The sequence below is a fragment of the Cimex lectularius genome, unplaced genomic scaffold, assembly GCF_000648675.2.
Source record: "Cimex lectularius strain Harlan isolate CLEC.00 unplaced genomic scaffold, Clec_2.1 scaffold191, whole genome shotgun sequence".
NCBI classification, from domain to species: Eukaryota; Metazoa; Arthropoda; class Insecta; order Hemiptera; family Cimicidae; genus Cimex; species Cimex lectularius.
Window position 1 is genome coordinate 595,641 of NW_019392842.1, and position 18,208 is coordinate 613,848.

At 32.0% G+C, this 18,208-nt stretch overlaps 1 protein-coding gene across 2 annotated transcripts; it reads right to left on the reverse strand.

Annotated features, from left to right (window-relative positions):
• Positions 1 to 1,218: 1,218 nt before the first annotated feature.
• Positions 1,219 to 17,613, reverse strand: LOC106664810. Of its 2 annotated transcripts, none has more exons than XM_014390825.2 (5): positions 17,504 to 17,613; positions 17,275 to 17,413; positions 12,844 to 12,929; positions 7,391 to 7,547; positions 1,219 to 1,545 (listed from the first exon to the last, which is right to left on the reverse strand). In XM_014390825.2, exons 1-5 carry the CDS (start codon positions 17,537 to 17,539, stop codon positions 1,289 to 1,291), a joined length of 675 nt encoding a protein of 224 aa, XP_014246311.1. In that variant the 5' UTR covers positions 17,540 to 17,613; the 3' UTR covers positions 1,219 to 1,288. The 2 variants fall into 2 exon arrangements, with proteins under 2 accessions (XP_014246311.1, XP_014246310.1); XM_014390824.2 differs by having other exon boundaries at positions 17,465 to 17,613.
• Between the last annotated feature and the right edge of the window lie 595 nt (positions 17,614 to 18,208).

Below are 18,208 nucleotides of genomic sequence, written 5' to 3' on the forward strand. Positions count from 1 at the left end.
GCGGCGTATTTATCTGAAGGTCGTGGGTTCGAATCCCGCTCGTGACACTGACTTTTTATCTCAACCAAAACCTTAATTAAAAATTTATTATGTACCTGATTCCGATCTCTTCTGTAGGATTGTATTGAATTATAACGTCTCTATATTATCACTAACACCTTTAAACCGACACATATTTCATTTTATAATGTACTTTTTTATTACATATTTTTTTATTTTTTATTTATTAGTAGTTCAATTTTTTTAATTTATTTATTTATTTTTAACTGGAATGACTTGTAGGGCTCTAATAAAAAACAGTATTTTACAAAAAAGTGTAATTATTTTAATTATTTTACAAATAATCAAAACTAAAAAGTAAAACACTTCTTGTGTTTAGATAAATAAAAAAAATTTCTTCTTACTTAAAAAAATATAAATAAGTTCGTATACTCTTAGTAATGTAAATACAAGATAATATTGAATACATATTTAAATTCTTTTTTAAACAAATTATAATCTGTCGTAAAAAAATAAATATGGTTTGTTAGCTCACCGCGAAAAAAATTGAAGAAAACACAGGACTTTTTTCTTTCAGAAACTGCAAATCGCTGTCCTCGTCAAAGAATTCCACAATCTGGACCAAAATTGCCTTTCTGTAGAAAAAAATCGAATCTCCGATATCTACTCTTCAAGCTCCAGCGTGCAAATCCCCCTTTTTTCGTTTGAGACGGCGCATTGTTTATATTATTGTTCCTTAGCATTTTTATTCACACAATTTCTCCTATTTTAGACCATTTATTTTTCATTTATTCTTCAATAGTTTCGAACTAGCTAGTTAAGCTTTAATTTTCAACCTGTTTGTTAATATGTCTGTTTTAAGTCATCATGGTCTTAGAAAACTTTAAAAGTTAACATGATTAAGCAAATATTACTGTAATAACTTTTCTCACTTTTCAAACTTTATTATTATAGAAAAGAATGGAATTAAGATGAATAACGAATGAAAGTAATCTAACATAAAATAATTAACATAAAACATGATTTCAGGTACAATTCAATAAATGCCCTATGGACGATATATATACATTTTCAATTATGTTATATCTTTAACATACATTTCATAGCTTGTCATTTGTAAAAGAAAATCAGTAAAAAGAAGAAAAATAATAAAATTATCAAATGATTTTCAAAGTATATAAATAAATAAAAATGCAAATAAAATGTATACAATATATCAAAGGAAAATGGCGCAAACATTACAACATAAACAATAATTTTATTTTATTTTTGGATTTTAATTGGAAATTCAGTAAATCGGTGCGATTAGCTGACCGTAACCGGCCGGCTGAGGGTAACTAGGCGCTCTGTAACCAGGGTACCTCGTGTACCTTCGAAACTCGTTGAGGTACGGTACCAGGTCTCTACTAATTCCGCTGTTCTCGTTAGGCTTCTTTTCCTGCCCTTGAATAACAGGTTTCTTCTTTCCGGGAAGCCCGTCCAACCCGAGCTCTTTTAGGCTCTGGAAAAGAGCAATCACGCAGGCCAAACAGTAAAAGAGGAAAACTGAAAATAACAATTTTTTATATAAATCAATACAATAATTGTTTATATTACGTTTAAATTTACAATAGTATTTTTTCATCTAGACTTTTTTTGTTAAATTGTTAGAATGCTTGTTGAATTTCAATATTTTGAATCTTTTCCTTAAATACCTGGAGACCATCAATCTACAGACTTTTATTTTTTCAAATCAATAAATAAAATAAGACAATGCCCTGTATAAATATTTTCACGTGGGGTTATTTTCGCTTAACACGTCCGTTGATAAAGCTCTGCCAAAAGGGCGTTAATCGATTTTTTCCGTTTTCCGCACGTTAAACTAACAACTCGACCGCAATACTGAAACAACAGCTGGATCTTAAATGGAAAAGGAGAGCCTTTCGTGGAAACCCTCCCAATTTGACCTCCCACTGTAGAAAATAAAAATAGTAAAAAAAAGTGAATTACAAACCCTTCCGTTTCTTTTGGTGGTAGGATATAATAAACAGAGTAATCTCTCAAATTGCAGATTTTGCTATGAAAGAAAAAATAGAAAATGTGGCAAGACTAAGGATGTTTCTGATGATTTTTTTCCGGCGAAAAAGTGTCTAGTTAAACATGGCCAATCTAAAAGATTCTTAACTGCGTTATATCTGTGAAAAATGCATATTGTTTAACACTTCCAACCCCTTGATTTACTTTTTCTCCTTTCAAAGAGATCAATAGTTTATTACGGCAAACAAAAACCTTACAATTATTTAAACATATTACTTTAACGAAAACAAAATACTCATTGAATCTGAAAACTCATCCAACCTATATTTTTTTTATGAAAGACAAAAACAAATACTTTTCATCATATTGTTTCAGAGAAAACAAAATTATAATTTAACATGGTAAATCGAAAACCATTTTATATTATTTGTATATTTTTCTGCGTACGGACTGTTATAAAAAGAAATAAAAGACTTCCTAAATCCCAAAACTTTTTAACCGTTCTTCTAGTTGAAAGAAAAAATAATAAAATTAGGAACATTTCTGAGAAAAATAAAGTTCGACACGACAATTACAGAACATTATCATTTATTTTACTGCGACTAAAAATAGACATTTCAAATTCAATAACTTTTCAATTCTTGTCTGTGAAAGAGAAAAGAGAAACTCACTGCAATTCCAACAATTCAATATTTTCTTCGACAAAAAAATAAAAACCATGATGAATCAAAAGCTTCCCAATCATTTGCTTTTGTAAGGGAGAAAAATAAAAATTACGAAAAACAGAATTTCTACTTAATTGGATATTTTTGTGAAAAACCTACAGTTCAGTTCACACCGGTTTTAATTTAAAAAATTACTCTCACGCCGCGGTCGTGGGTTCGATTCCCACCGTTGCCCCTGGCCCTTTTTTCCCAATAACCCCCCGAATTTGAACACACATATACGAAATTGTCACATGGCTAATATGCATAGTTCATAACGCCAAAAAAAAAAAAAAANAAAAAAAAAAAAAAAAAAAAAAAAAAAAAAAAAAAAAAAAAAAAAAAAAAAAAAATTTAAAAAATTTTGGTGATACTAGATCAAAATTGTTTTTCAACAAAATAATTTGGATAAGTTTTAGGCTAAAATTTTAAAACCCTTAGATACGAATTTTTGTAAAAAGCAAAAATAATTTAACTGGATTCGCGTTCAATATTTTTCTTGGGTGTGTCTGGTGTTCAATTCAAAATTGCATAACTCAACTGACATTATTTGTTGAGACGGCATCTAGTCACTTTTTGTCTCCATTATCTCTCACAGATTGGCTGGATTACTCAAATGCGTTTTGACATTACGCCATCTTCAGTGAGGAACTGACCGAGTAGGACCGTGTAGAAAGTTTGTTGACATAAGCTGAAACTCACTAGTTTTCGTGGTCCGCTTGACCAATTAATATCTTTCAATTAATTAAAGTTTTTAGTTGAGATAAAAAGTTGAAAAATGGCAAAAAGGAAGGAAAATTCAAAAGGTGCGATTGAAATGGGAAGTTAGTGTCCTAGTGGATCGAGGTCACGATAGCTCAAGTGGTAGAGTATCTAGCCGAGTTGAAAGATAAGCTGAAACTTTTCAACGGTTGAAATGCCGTGGGCATTGAATAAAATCCAGAGGAGTTATGAATTTTTAAGTGAAACATCGGACATCGGAGAAAAACTTGCCCCCAACTAATTCAATACACAAATGACTATTTTTTGTATCTGTAAATTTTGTATTAGGTAGTGTAGAACGAATTTGAGTTATATTGAAACAAATATTTGAGCCAACTTTACTAAAAGTGTCTTTGGGTTTTTGCAACTTTTTATATATCTAATCTCATTTAATACAATCCTGCATATTATGTTCTAACTGTAATGTTCATAAAAGATAAGCATAGTTCAATTATGCTAAAAGACGAGAAATTACACTTTTTAATGGTTGAAAAATGCTGGATTTAGATCAAATTCAGAGGAGTTGAGTTTTTAAAGGGAAAACCGGGCATTGAAGAACAAAAAGTGCCCTGGGCTGATCCAGACCAAAAATGTTTTAGTGTAATAAAAATTCGTTTTTAAATACGTTAAAGGGTGATTAAAATTAATCCGTAATGCGAAAAAGTGACATACTTTGCTAAAAGCATCTTTTCGTATTTAATTCGTTTATATATCTAATCTCATTTAATACAATCTTGCACATTATTTGCATATCCTACGTGAAAGCGACTGATATATAATAACGACGAAATTCAAGCATTACAAAGGCAGAAAACTACATTTGAAAAAATTATATTTTTCCAGTTCTTGGCTTCCAGACAATTGGCAAGAATGCTCCGATATGCGTTTTAATATTTTTCGACATGGTATCACCAAAAAAAAAGTTTCATTAAAACCGGTGATCCGACGTCCATAACCTCCTCTTCTCAGTTATTTCAATTTTGCGTGAAATGAAATAACACATTTGGAAAATTCAAGTTCCCAGGTTTTATCAGAGAAGAGAGTATAAATCATAGCAATGCAAAAATCGGTTAATCCTTCCTAGTAGAAGATGGTAAATAAATTCAACATTCACGTATTTTTTGTTATGTAACATGGCAAAAATAATTCTTAATTATAACATTCCAAGGAAAAACTTATAGTACAATATGATTATTACAAAACCACCAAGTTGTTCAATTTTTCTTATGACAAAAAGAAATAGCAGGTATGTAAAATTCAATAAGGTTTCATTTTTCCGTCATATCTAAATTGTTGTAAAACAAAACACCCTCAACTATTTAAATTATTCTTATTTCATACAGAAAAAAACATAGCGAATCTAATAGCATTTCTTCTTTTTTTTAGTTTAATTTTAGTTTAGTTTAAACGACATGTCCAAAAAGCTTGGACCAACCATCATGAATTAGTTGAAGAAATCAGGAAAAAACTAAAAATATTGCGACATGATTTCCGTTGGTACGCCACAATTTGTCAAGGCACATCTGATGAAGTGGGAAATGAGATGGCACATCTCACAGCAAAAAGGCAGCAAAGGATGAGGAAAACCTATATGTTTCGCGTAAGTTCCTTTACCTAAGTCAAAAAGCGTACTGAGGAGAAGAACATAAAAAAAGTGGGAAAAAGGATGAATACCACTGGAGCAAAAATAACAAAACGCTATTTTCCGACTAAATTTTTTGCCTTCAACTAGATATAAAGCATTCCTTCACATCCACAATGGCCATGACGAACCATGGTAAAAATAGTTCATATCTTGGAAGATTTATGATAATAAGTAATCCAGCATGCCCAGGTGGATAGAGGAAGGAAAACTAATTTCGGTATGCGAGAAGCAGTTCTTGAAATTATGAACTCAATAAATGTAGAAAAACTATAAAGAAATAAATAATTCTATATATTTGGACAAATCTATTGTTGCTTATATTAAATCGATAAGCAATAGTTAATCTATATATACTGTATAATATATGTCTAAATTGTTATCTGCACAAATTGTTATTTGTTTATATTATTAATAGTACACGACGTTTCCCAACCTATACGCCCAGCGGACTTAAAACTACAAATTTCAAACTGAGTAAAAAAAGAATGGGAAACCCGCTGGGCTCGAAGAAATAGAATTAACCCTGCCAAACTGTGGCAGGTTAAGAAAGAAGTCGGTCCCTGGTCTATGGAGAACGGTTCGAAAAGGGAAAAGGCCATACTGACAAGACTACGCATAGGTCATACGAGAATAACGCACGGGCACCTTCTGGCCGGAAAGCGACCGCGGAGGTGCCCGTTATGTAAGGATAGAATAACGGTCGAGCACCTCTTCAAGTGCAGAAGGCTTGATGTATATAGACAATATTTTGGCACATCATCGGACCTGTGCGTAGTCTTGAGGGACGGCAGCGGGCACATATCGCTGTTCCGGTACCTCAGGGCTATAGGGATTTTTAAATGTATATAGTTTTATGTGTTTGTGTTGTGTCTGTGTTTGACTTTATGTTAATTTATTGGAATGAATGTAATTTATTAGCATGAAAGGAAGGGGTAATTTAACCCCGCCCCGAGGAATATCGAGTACTCTGGGGAAATGAATGTGACCAGACATCTATGTTTGTGGTGATGTATATATATATACATATATATATTGTATGTTTTGTTTTTATTCTGTATTTGACAACCTGAGGTACAAACGAGAGACTAGCATTCTAGAATATCAACGTAGTATATATCTATAGTTATTCAGATATCGTGAGATGCGGTCGGGTGTGATGTGGGTTTCAGAAAAACATTTTCTTTATCGTGCCAACGTTTCGATCTTTTATTGAGATCATCTTCAGGGCTCAAAGTGTTTGTCTTCTGTGTAATTGTGCCATCCTTGCGTGACGTGTTACCACTAATCTCTACACACGTAGTATATATCTGAAATCAGAGAGTCAGTAACCAGATCGAGACGCTCAAATGGCTGCAGTTTAAAAGAAAATATGCGCGAAAGAAACGAAAAAGATGAAAAACACGCAGAGGGCCGGCCCATAAACTTTCCACTTATAATAATAATATTAATAGTGTGTTATTCGTTTAATTTATTAACTCATATTGATAAGTAAAATGAAGCATGTACAATCAAACTGAATTCTGTTACGTTAAGAACTTATGTAATTCTAAAGATAAAGGGAACAGGCGGAAATAAATTTATTTTTTAAAAAAGTCCAACAGCTCATTATATTTTTTGCGTAAAAATTATAGTAAGTCAATAATGATTGTTACAAGATAGTGTTGCTAACTAGGCAAGTTAGTGCATTAAGAAAACATAATTTCGCATTGAAGCAATTATCAAAAAGAATATTTTTAGATGGCACAATTGTATTTAGACGTCACGAACCGTTGGTGAAATAGTACATAATTGCAAGCCACGGACTCCCAGGTCGTTTTTACAAGTTTCGGAACCATTCATTATGCAATTAGTTGGATCTGCTTTATTATTCAATTAGGCTGTGAATTGATAACCCCCCCCCAGAGAATCCTACCTAGTTGTAAACCTGATAAACATGTCGTAAAACGGCTGTTTTATAGCTTTCGATTACACAATGAGCCGTCGTTAAGTTGTCGAAAATTACATGTTTTATTACATTTCTCTTGAATGACACGAAACCGATTCGAAACAAAATTCAATCGAGTTGCCAATCCAATCAACAGATAGCACAGCACAGCCTACTCTAATCTAAGAAACAATAAATTTGAAATTTTTACAGATTATGAAAATTTAAAAAAATGAATTAAAATTATATAGTTATATTTAATAATATTAGTTTGATTTCTTTTCCTGTACTGGCATGCATCAGGAAAAGAAATTATATTTTTTTCTTAAGTTAACATACTAGTGGTAAAAGAGCCAGCCAGGGTAGTGCTGATCAGCAGGCCCAGGTCTTGAGAATTTTCCTTAATCAGCATCATCATCGTGATGAAGAGGAAAGTAATAAACAGTTGGTGTATGGCCTCCAAGACTACAAACGGTAATAGCCAATACTTATGGCACTGAAAAAAAAAACAGTAATAAAACAATTAATTTATATTTTTCTTTGTTTATTTTATTTTATTTAGTTTTTACACATATTTCATTAAATTAGCTTTGTTAAGTATGTAGTTTCTGGGTTTTTGTAAACTAATTGTGCTAGTTTTTTTCCAGTAATTTATTTCTTTGTTTTGGCCTTTTAGAAAATTAATGGATCGAAGGTTTTTGTATTCATCAGTCGTTTAAGTTACAAGGAGAGGCTTCGGACATGGGATCTATGATGTTAATGCAACTTTTTTTGGTGCTAGGTCCTAAGCGTTCTTGCTTCACTGCGATCCGTGAAAAATTAAGTTTTTTTTTTAAATATGGGTTTCAGTCTTTGTTGTGCATGTATTTTAAGGTTTATAAAAGTGGATTTAGTTTGATAACGTACGACATTCTACGTATAAAATTGCACAACTCACTAAATTCCACAAATCCCTTTTACTACACCCAAGCTTTAAGCTTAAACCTTTTCCCCAGTAATCCTCCCAGGAGGTTAAAGCGGCTGCGGCCTCGCGGCCTGTTGGGCAGTGGAGTCACTTCTGAAAGGGTCACTCTGGGTCGGGTGAATCTTTGCACCCTAGTGCCAGTTCACTTGATACCACAAAATAACTGACTTTTTTACGGGGTTGGCCACAACCCTTGAGTTCCGGGGTTTTGGAAAAAACCTGGATAAAAAGTAAGTACGTTTAGTCAAATTCATGGCTGCTGAGGTTTGAACCCAGGACCCTTGCTGTGATGAGATAAACCTTTCTGTACTTCATTTAAAAGGAGGCTATGGATGTGGGATCATTGATTTTAATTAATTTTTTTTTAATGAAAATAGGTTGAACAATATTAAACCTGCCTGTTCGTTCTTGCCAATGAAACCAGGAAATTTTTAAGAAATTAAAATATATTTTTTTATTGAGTTTATTTTATTTATTTTTTTTACATTGGCAGATTTTTGTATTGTTGTTCATATCAATAATTTTACTTGTAGTATAAAAATAAAACTAATGTAAAAATATTAAAAAATTATAAGAAAATAAAATAATATGTAAGATTGTATTCAATTGATATTTATATAAAATGTTAAAAAACTAAAAAACTATTTCGTATAGTAAGTCAAAAAAATTGTTATTGAATAAAACAATTCCGATTCATTTTAGCCACCATTTAAAACGCCCAAATTTTGCTAACAATAAAACTGTGCAAAAGCACGAAAGAATCAATCTGAGGTTGGGCAAATTCGCGTTAAAATAAATAAATATTTTATGTCTAAGCGACGTAACAGAGCAGGTTATTTTTTTTGTTTTTTAGCAAAAAAGTTAATAGTAGTTTTTTTCATCCACAAAACCCCTGAATCCAATGTTTTAGGAAAATAAATTTTCTCAGATTTTTCGCCTTTCAAATGTCTCCATTTTTTTTAAAACTTATAAAAACGATAATCATTCTACGAGTACTCTACAGACCTACTAGGAAACTTTAATTTGGTTAGTTTACACACTTTAAACTTAATGACGTAAATTTTGCCTCCTTAATTGAATTAGAACTGGAGGTATAAAATAAATTTTTTAAAGAGTTGCCTCATTCAAATTTTTCTCACTTATAATGACTTTTATAATATAAACAGAAAGTAGAAAAGTTCGACTTTCTATCGGTTATAATACTGTTGAATTTGGATCAACTTCAGAGAAGTTACATTTTTAAATGCACATCGGAGAAAAATGAGAAAAGCTCAGACGAACCAAGCCAAAAATGACTAATTTTGGATTGTTATGAAAATTAGTAGTTAAAGGTTTTAAAGGATGCTCAAAAACAAATCCGATTTTTTCAAAAAGTATTTTTTAACCTACTTTACTGGAAGTGTCTTTTGTTTTTTAAAATCTTCACATATCTTATTTCATTTAATACAATGTGGCTTATTATTGTCTTATTAGGTTTTCTTAGATTAAAAAATTCGACTGATAGATAACCTTGAAATACTTGCAGACAAAAAAAAATCCATTAGAAAAATATATTTTTTAATTCCTTAAATATTTCCTTGCTCCATTGGCAAGAAAACGATCAGGCATATCCAATATTTTTCAACTTATTTTTATTTTAAAATTTTTAGTTAAAATCAATGATCCAAGCCAGTATTCTCCTCTTGTTAATGAATTACAGAATGAATTATCTCATCACAGCAAGGGTCCTGAGTTCAAACCTCAGCAGCCATGAATTTGACCAAACGAACTTAATTTTATTAGCATTTTTCCAAATCCCGGAACTCAGGGCTAGTGGCAAACCCCGTTTAAAAAAATACCATTATTTTGACATATCAAGTGAACCCCTATTCATTTGATTTATTTAATATTTAATTATTTATACAGTTTGTTTGTTCATTGCTTTACTTTTGTTATACAATAACTCACACAAAGTCAAAAGTGACTATACATTTATAGAATAATTGAGATATTTAACTAAATGAGGAACCGACCCGTAGACCCCGCGGTTGTCGGTTCAATTCCCATCCTCGCCCTAGCCCTTTTTTCACGCTACCCTTCCTTCAACTATACAGGGTGTTCGGCTCGTGTTACAAACTTTGCCAGTAGATACTTCATTCAAAATGGAACATTTTAAACATTGGTGTAATAAGCGTGTTAGTGGCCAGAACTTTGAAGAATAATTTTTTTTTTTCCAATGTTGAAAAACCTACTATGAAGATTCTAAACTAATTTCCAAACCTAGAGACCAGCGAATTTCAGAAAACGTACTCCATTTAATATCCTTTTTAGTGGTGTAATTGCTTTTTTCAAAGATGAAGAAATTGATGAAGAGAAGGAAAAAACCGTGGTTGACAGATTGATAAGGTGGAAAGTTTAAAAAAAATTAAGGAAATTTTAAATGAATTTATTAACTTTTTTAATTTATGTTCGAAACCGAAATAGTGCAAGTGTTTACTTATTTACCAACATGACTGCAACTTTGATTAAAGGATTATTGTATTATTATTCCCCGGAATAAAGTTTTAAGAATCAAAACGATTTTAGTTCATTCATTTAAAACCTCATCAATTTCTTCATCTTTGAAAAAAAGTAATTAAAAAAGATATTACACCACTAAAACCGATATTAAATCGAGTACGTTTTCTGACACTTGCTGGTCTCTAGGTGTGGAAATAGTAGTTTAGAATCACCATAGAGTAGAAATGATGAATGATGGAGTGAGTGCGGTGTTCAATCCTTTTAAAAAGACAGTTATTACTCACAGTAAGTTGTTTTCCAATGGTCCTGATTTCGAGCTTTTAGCTCATCATCAGGTTAAAGGAGTTTACAACCACGTCTCTCGACATGAATTGCAAAAGTACTTTAAAAACATTTATTTCAACGTTCTGGCCACTAAAACGCTTATTATACCAATGTTTACAAGTTAAGTATTGATGACATCTTACTAGAAATTTAACAAAGTTTTTAATGGCATCAACGGAGTTATCATTTTTATTTGAAGCAAGGTCGTGAAATCTTAAAAGAAAAAAGAAAGAGGGGAATAATTCCGAACTGTTGAGTTTCGGTTCATAGTTAATTAGGACTTTTTTGTTCCATTTTGAATGTAGAATCTACTGGCAAAGTTTGTAACACGAGTAGCCGAACACCCAGTATATAATGACACAATCAACGGAATCTTACTCTGGCTAATACGCAAGTTAATTTAAGATAAATTTAAAAATGTGTGGTGATTAGTGACCGTTAATCGATATTTATTTAGAAATCGTGAGATGCAGTCTGGTGTGATGTAGATTTCAGAAAAACATTTTCTTTATCGTGCCAACGTTTCGATCTTTATTGAGATCATCTTCAGGGCCTGGGATTTACAAACATTGTTTACATATAACAATTACATTTTGGATGTGGAAAAGTGAATTTATACAATGTAAAATATATTTTTTATATATTCAATCAAAGTATTTCTTACATTCTAGTGAGTAGAAATACTTTCATTCAATATATAAAAAATATATTTTACATTGTATAAATTCACTTTTCCACATCCAAAATGTAATTGTTATATGTAAACAATGTTTGTAAATCCCTGGCCCTGAAGATGATCTCAATAAAAGATCGAAACGTTGGCACGATAAAGAAAATATTTTTCTGAAACCTACTTCAAACCCGACCGCATCTCACGATTTCTAAATAAATATCGATTAACGGTCACTAATCACCACACATTTTTATGATTTTTCATATTCTAAACGATATCGTCTATAAAAAGTGAGAGAATACAAAATTGGACTCCACATTATTATTGAATTGGTACTTGGTTTATTTGATACATAAAATCCTAGTTTTGTATATTTTTTCTTCGGCACTTCAAATTTTGCTTCCAAACTACTGCCATGTATTCATGCGGAAAGTCAAAAGATTTCCTCCAAAATGAAAATTTCCACTTCCAAAAAAATAAATTAAAAAAAACAAGGGGAAAGTAATGTAGTGAATTATTTTGTTTTTTAATATTTACATTTATTGGTCCATTGCTTTATTCCTGTATTTTTTGTCTGTTTATTTATACACTTAGAAATGGAACGGATTTCGAGTGCTGCCAGCCAGATCGATCTTGATTCCTATCACAAATCAATTCCAATGTCAGTCAGGAATGGACGATATTGTTTGCGCATTAAAACAGTTGTGATTTGTATAGTGTAAGACCCATGAACATAAAATAATAATAATAATAATTTACTGTTTTTATTATCATGATAAACGACTTGACTTTATGATTATTCTAAAGTAGAGAACAATTGTACACCGTTGTGTATTTATTAAAAGGTTTTACCTGTTAGAATTAGCATTTAAACGAAAATTGTAAATGTTTGTCATTTTGAGAACAAAAAAATATCACCCTTGCTCCATATCATGACAAATCCGTGATTTACTGACAATGGATGCCGTTCGGCTTTAAACACCGTTGAAAAGCTGGCTCGCCGATTGAATATTAATCGGAGAAAGTGAAACCGTCAGGTATGAATGGAAATTGGTTTTGAACCGGGTTCCGTTTAGGAATAATTAATCAAAGGCGGAGTGCACGTATATCGAGGCATAATGGGGCCACGTGTATAATGCAAGGGAATGTGCAGCCGGCAGAGTACAGCCAATTGAATTATATAAACAAGACAATCCTATAAAAATAAACCATTTGAGGAAAATTGCATATTAATACTCTTTGAAACTGGATAAGGACGAGCAAGTGATTATTTTGAATACACAAATTTCATTTAAAACATAAAAAACATAAACTTATCAATTCTATCCTTACATAATAAGCTCCATGCAGCTCTCCGAAGGTGCTGAGCAACTGCAAAACTAATATAAATAGTGTGATGTAGCTGTATAGCCTGGGATCTGAAAATCAATAAATAAATTACAATATATATTTTTGGTTAAATGTTAACAATTGGCAACACAGTATTTATATACATATATAATGAGAGACTTCAGAATATGATGAATTTTTCCAACTCAATTCCTGGAAAATAAATTCTGTCTCCATAAAAAAACAATTTTAACAAAAATAGGTATTGTTTTACAATTTAATTTACTCTGATTGGAAGACAAATGACAAAAAAACATACCCACCTACATACAATTATGAAATCAATCTTCCAAAATCCCACATTTGTCTGTACTTTTTTGATGTTTATTTGTTAGATGTATTGATTTTTTTATTGTATTTTTTCTTATTGAAAAACCAAGTCAAACCCCTTCGAAAATGGGCGAATTGATCTTTGCCTCCTCACACTTACCTCTTTCTATTTTTGAACCTATATCGCTCCTTCTGAGAAATTCTATAGTTTTCAATTACTCAACATCCCAATCTCAGGTTCGAACCTACATTTTATTTTCTCTCTACGAAACAATTTTTGAGATTTCCTCCCATGGTCGGCGAGGTGACATACCTATAGTTTGACCTATCATCTTGGTCTACTTACCCTCGCTGGGTTGGTATGTTAAACGCGTTTAGTTCTGGGTCTAAAGATCTCTGAAGATGGCGAATTGCCGAAACTCGTCTGGCAGAACAACCCAACTGTTAGAAATAAACGATTGACATTAATGATAATTAATATTTTGCGTCTATTTATTAGTAGTCGATACAATACTGTTGGAAACAAAGGATATTTTTTGCCACTGAGACATTCGACAGAGTTTGGCACCCCGTTCTTCCATATACCTACATGGACCTACCTACCATATACCTACCCTAACCATCCCTAAGCAACCCAAGGACACCTAGACCTCAAACCTGTCCCCCAGTGCATATAAACATCCCCTATCCAACGAAATCTACTTACAGCAGACTTACTTGAAGTCATACCACTAATCTAGAAAGACAAGAAAGTAACGATGATACGGACAACTACTTGGCCTAAATCTGCAGTAACAAACTACTAATATACAAAACACTAACAAACAAACTGTCGGGTCTTACCCCAAAAGTTTCGAAATCCAAAGAATCCAATCCTTTCAATGCAAAGTCTCCCTTGCCAAAACCCTCTAAGACTCCCCGAAAAATCTTCCACGCCGCCTAAGAAGACTTCTTGACCTCCTAACATAACCTTAATCCAACCATCCAAAATAATGAAAGTTTCAGCAATGGACAACTCCCTTCCTCCATCACCATGGTCAGACAGGTTCCTGTCAGATTTTCATTTATATTTTTTATCACACTGCCAATTTGTACAGAAACAATCATGCAGTAATAATAACAATAGTCTCTTGGAGACGGCGCAAAATAGCTGCAAGGCCCAGTCATGTTGCGGGTTTTAAATCTACATACTCTCAGCGCCGTGAATCTTACAGTCTAGGTCAGTGGTCGAGAAACCGCGGCTCTTTCACTAAATGTTTAGTGAAGACACGGAGTGAAAAGTATGACAGGTGAAAGAAATGGGATTGTTGCTATTTTTAAAGAAAAAATTAATCACGAGATACTTACTTAACATTGTATTATTCATCAGGAATATGTGAGCAGACATTTCCTGAAGAAATTTGCTCAGCAGGTTCAAAGACATTAGAAACAAAAAAGTGACGCTAGCCTTTGTTTAAAAAAAACCTCTGAATGCCACGGTAACAGAAATTAATTTTTTGCCCTTTAAAATTGATATTCGCAGCTTTGAAATGCAGTTGCTGAATTTTAAAAATAAAAAATTTTGGAGCTCAAAATTCGAGCGTCTTTAAACCGATTTACAGCTATTGGAGAAAAATAAATGTGAATTAAGTTTACAGCACAAACGGTTTGCTTTGAAAGATCTGGCGAGAGATTTTTAACACCTGGATGATGATGATGATCAACTGAATCAAGTAGCGTTTGCTTTTTTCCTTATTTGGGTTTACATATTTATGCGAACAATCATTTCCAAGCATGAACTTTATCAAGAGTACATTAAGAAATCGGCTTATCGATGAGAACTTGGAATCGTGCCTAAAATTAAAAACAACATACAAACCTGTCTTTCCCCTACTTTCCAGGGAAATGGGAGGCTATTGTTCACATTAGTGGAGTATTTGTAGTTTTTTTAAGGATACCTTTTATATTATTTAACTTGTTATATTTTTAAATAAATATTATCTTTATATAAGAATGATACCAAGTTTTATTTAATGTACCGTTAGTTAAACTAAGACATATTCTGCAAAGGCAAGCTCGAGAGTGTACTTTTAATTCTAATTATTTCCATAAAAATGTCTGCTAAAACAAAGGTTAAGTTTCAAAAATGGCTCTTTGAATAAACTTCAATTTTGTATTTTTGATTATATTTGGCTCTTTTGGATGACGAGTTTGCCGAACACTGGTCTAGGTGAAATAAGGATTTTTTTTTAAATCTTTACTTTTATTCCCTATTAATTAAAATTTTATGTATTATTAATTGCCATCCATAACCATTAATTTTTACACTATAAAAACAAAAAATTTATTTTCCAATGATATTTGAGAATTTTTTTATTAAACTAAATTTTAGAAACGTATTTCCGACTTGACTTTCAATTAAACAATGTACCAATGTTAATGTTATACTTACATATTTTATCAGTTTTTCCTAGTCATCATTTTTGATCAATTTTAACAGTGATAAAACCTTTGATGATGTTCATAGTAAAACCAAAATTCAGAAATTAAAATAACATAACTTTCGATCTTTAGATATTCACACTTAATTTGAAATCTTAAACTGAAAAAAATAGATACAACATGGTTAAGGGCTAGGACTCATGGAGGACTTAAGAGAATGGATTGCTGGATAAATTGGTAAAACAGTCCTGTTTCTAGGGGGAAAATTTGTTGATATTTATGTTACGTTATAGAAAAATATTCAAAATACATAAGAATAAGCATGTAAACGAGTGGCAAAAGAGATATCAAGAATCAAAGAAAGAACAATTTTACAAACAACTGAAAACTAATTATCTCCAAAATAACTGTACTTCTTGTACTACTTGTAATTTAAAAGAACGATTGCCAATGTAATGAAAAATTAATGAAAAATCCTCTAAACCAAAAAAATACTCTAAATTATTCAAAATTGATTGATTGGGGCTCGGCAGCAGGCACAGATCGTTGAGCTAATATCTCATGGACACAAATATTTTTAACTGTATATTATACACCTTTATACCTTTACGTACGTGATACATGCCATTTGTTGGAACGAATGTATTTATTAGCGTGAATGTGGTAACATCTCCAATTAAAACTCGTAAAAATATCGAGTACTCTATGGTTTGAATGAATTATGGTGTGTGAATGTAATTTATTTGCGTGAATAGAAAGGTTCACCCCCACCGGGAATATGGAGACAATTGCGTTTTATCTCATTTCTGTTTTTACGTGAATTTATGTTTGTTATTTCATCCACACGTGCGGTTACTGTCCTAATTAGGCTGATCATTAATTAACTGGCTGGACAAACAAACAAAAACAAGTAGGATTAAAAAGAGAAAGACAGGAAAAAAGCAAAGAAAGTGATGGCTGGAAATGATCGATGTAATTTGCCGGCCCTAAAACTAAAAAAAATTGGGAAAAACGATCTGTAGTCTAAGATCCAACCATGCAATATATAATGAATACTTGAACATTAACAATGTTGATTTAAGTACTTGTGACAAATGTTCTGCTCCTCAATGGAACATGTATATGCTGTCCAATTTATGGTCAGAAAAGGTGTCTATTTCATTCTTTGATGGAGTGTCTTTCAATTACATAACAATGTTAAGGGAACAAACAACCTTCTATCTATTATTATTAACTTTTTTGAAACCCACAAAGCTCGAAATTAAGAGTTAACTAATAAGTTAACCAGCTAAGTTAAACCAGAGCCCAGGTTCGTGAATATAGTTAGCTCCAAATACAAATCTTTTTTCCATATTTTGATCAAATTAACAAATGGTGTATGACGGCAATGAATAGCACTCGTTCTGACGATAGCTTGTGATTATCTTAACAAAAAAAACCTGATTGTGACTACAAAGCTAACCAAAAAAATCAAATTTTAATATATTTCAAAATTCTACACTAACTTTAAATTGTGCAGTGGCTAATGAAAATCACAAACTATTTTGTTGAAATGGCTTAGTTTATTCCACTGTTTAACCTACCCAAAAAGGGCCTGGCTGACTGACTTCCATCCAACTCAAAACTTACAAAAAGAATTTAGAGGTGCAATAAGAAAAGAAATAAAACCGTTATTTTTACTACCTTCATTTAGTAATTTTGCTTGGTCCGATATGAAAAGCAGGTTTTGATCTTCCATGTAAGGTTTAAGAAACTTCCTCGTCTCTTGGATAGGCATGTTGGCCCAAATTACGGCCAGAATGACAAAAACGATGTATTTGAACTGTAAAACATCATTGTAAGCACACATCAAATAATTTTACGGAAAACTGACCATTGAAAAAAGCCCGACGATGAGCGATCCGAGCCGTACCGAAAGGCAGAAACAGAAGGTGTACATAATGGCCATTGTCGATTGTGCGTCACATAACAATGTCAATGTCGGAGTGTTTGGCGTTCCTCATAAATCGAAACCGACCGGTCACGAACGCCAAAAGCTAATGCGACGATTCGTAATGCCCCTATTACAAGGCTTTGCAATCTATCGGTTTATCTCCTCTGGCCGAGGTCGCGATTCGTTCTGAGCCCTTTCCAACTGTTGTTTTACCCTTTGTAAAACGCAAGAGGTAAGTTTTCAGTTCTGCAGTTGATTACTACTAAACTACTCCTTAGACTTACCAAGTTGCAGGGTTGTCAAACGAAATCGAGAAAGGATTTTTTTTATTGCTTCCAAATTGCCAAATTTTTATTGCCTTCCACACCAAATAGTGAAATAAAGAATGCAAAAAGGGCTGTGGGGTTCCAAAAAGCACAAATCCAAAATAAAATATTACATAAAAGTTTTGAAAAAATAGAGATTTTAATGCATACATGTATACTGATGGACAAAATTAATGCACCACCCTTACATTTTAATGCATTTAGGTTTACTCATATTTTCCAAACCAAAAATAGGTTTCGTTGTAAAAATAAAATATTTAAAAAGAAAATTTTTATTATCTAATTATTAAAAAACAATTATTAAGTTAAGAACAAAAAATATAATATTCAAAAATAAATAAATATGTAAAAAAAACTT

Excerpts from the sequence above, each read along its gene's own strand:
- LOC106664810 (XM_014390824.2), bottom strand. The coding sequence starts at position 17,539 with ATGGCCATTATGTACACCTTCTGTTTCTGCCTTTCGGTACGGCTCGGA. Across the intron at positions 12,930-17,274 it reads AGCAAAATTACTAAATGAAG|ATCCCAGGCTATACAGCTAC; the intron begins GTAGTAAAAATA and ends ATTGATTTTCAG. Across the intron at positions 1,546-7,390 it reads GGCTGGCTCTTTTACCACTA|TTTTCCTCTTTTACTGTTTG; the intron begins GTATGTTAACTT and ends TGTTATTTTCAG.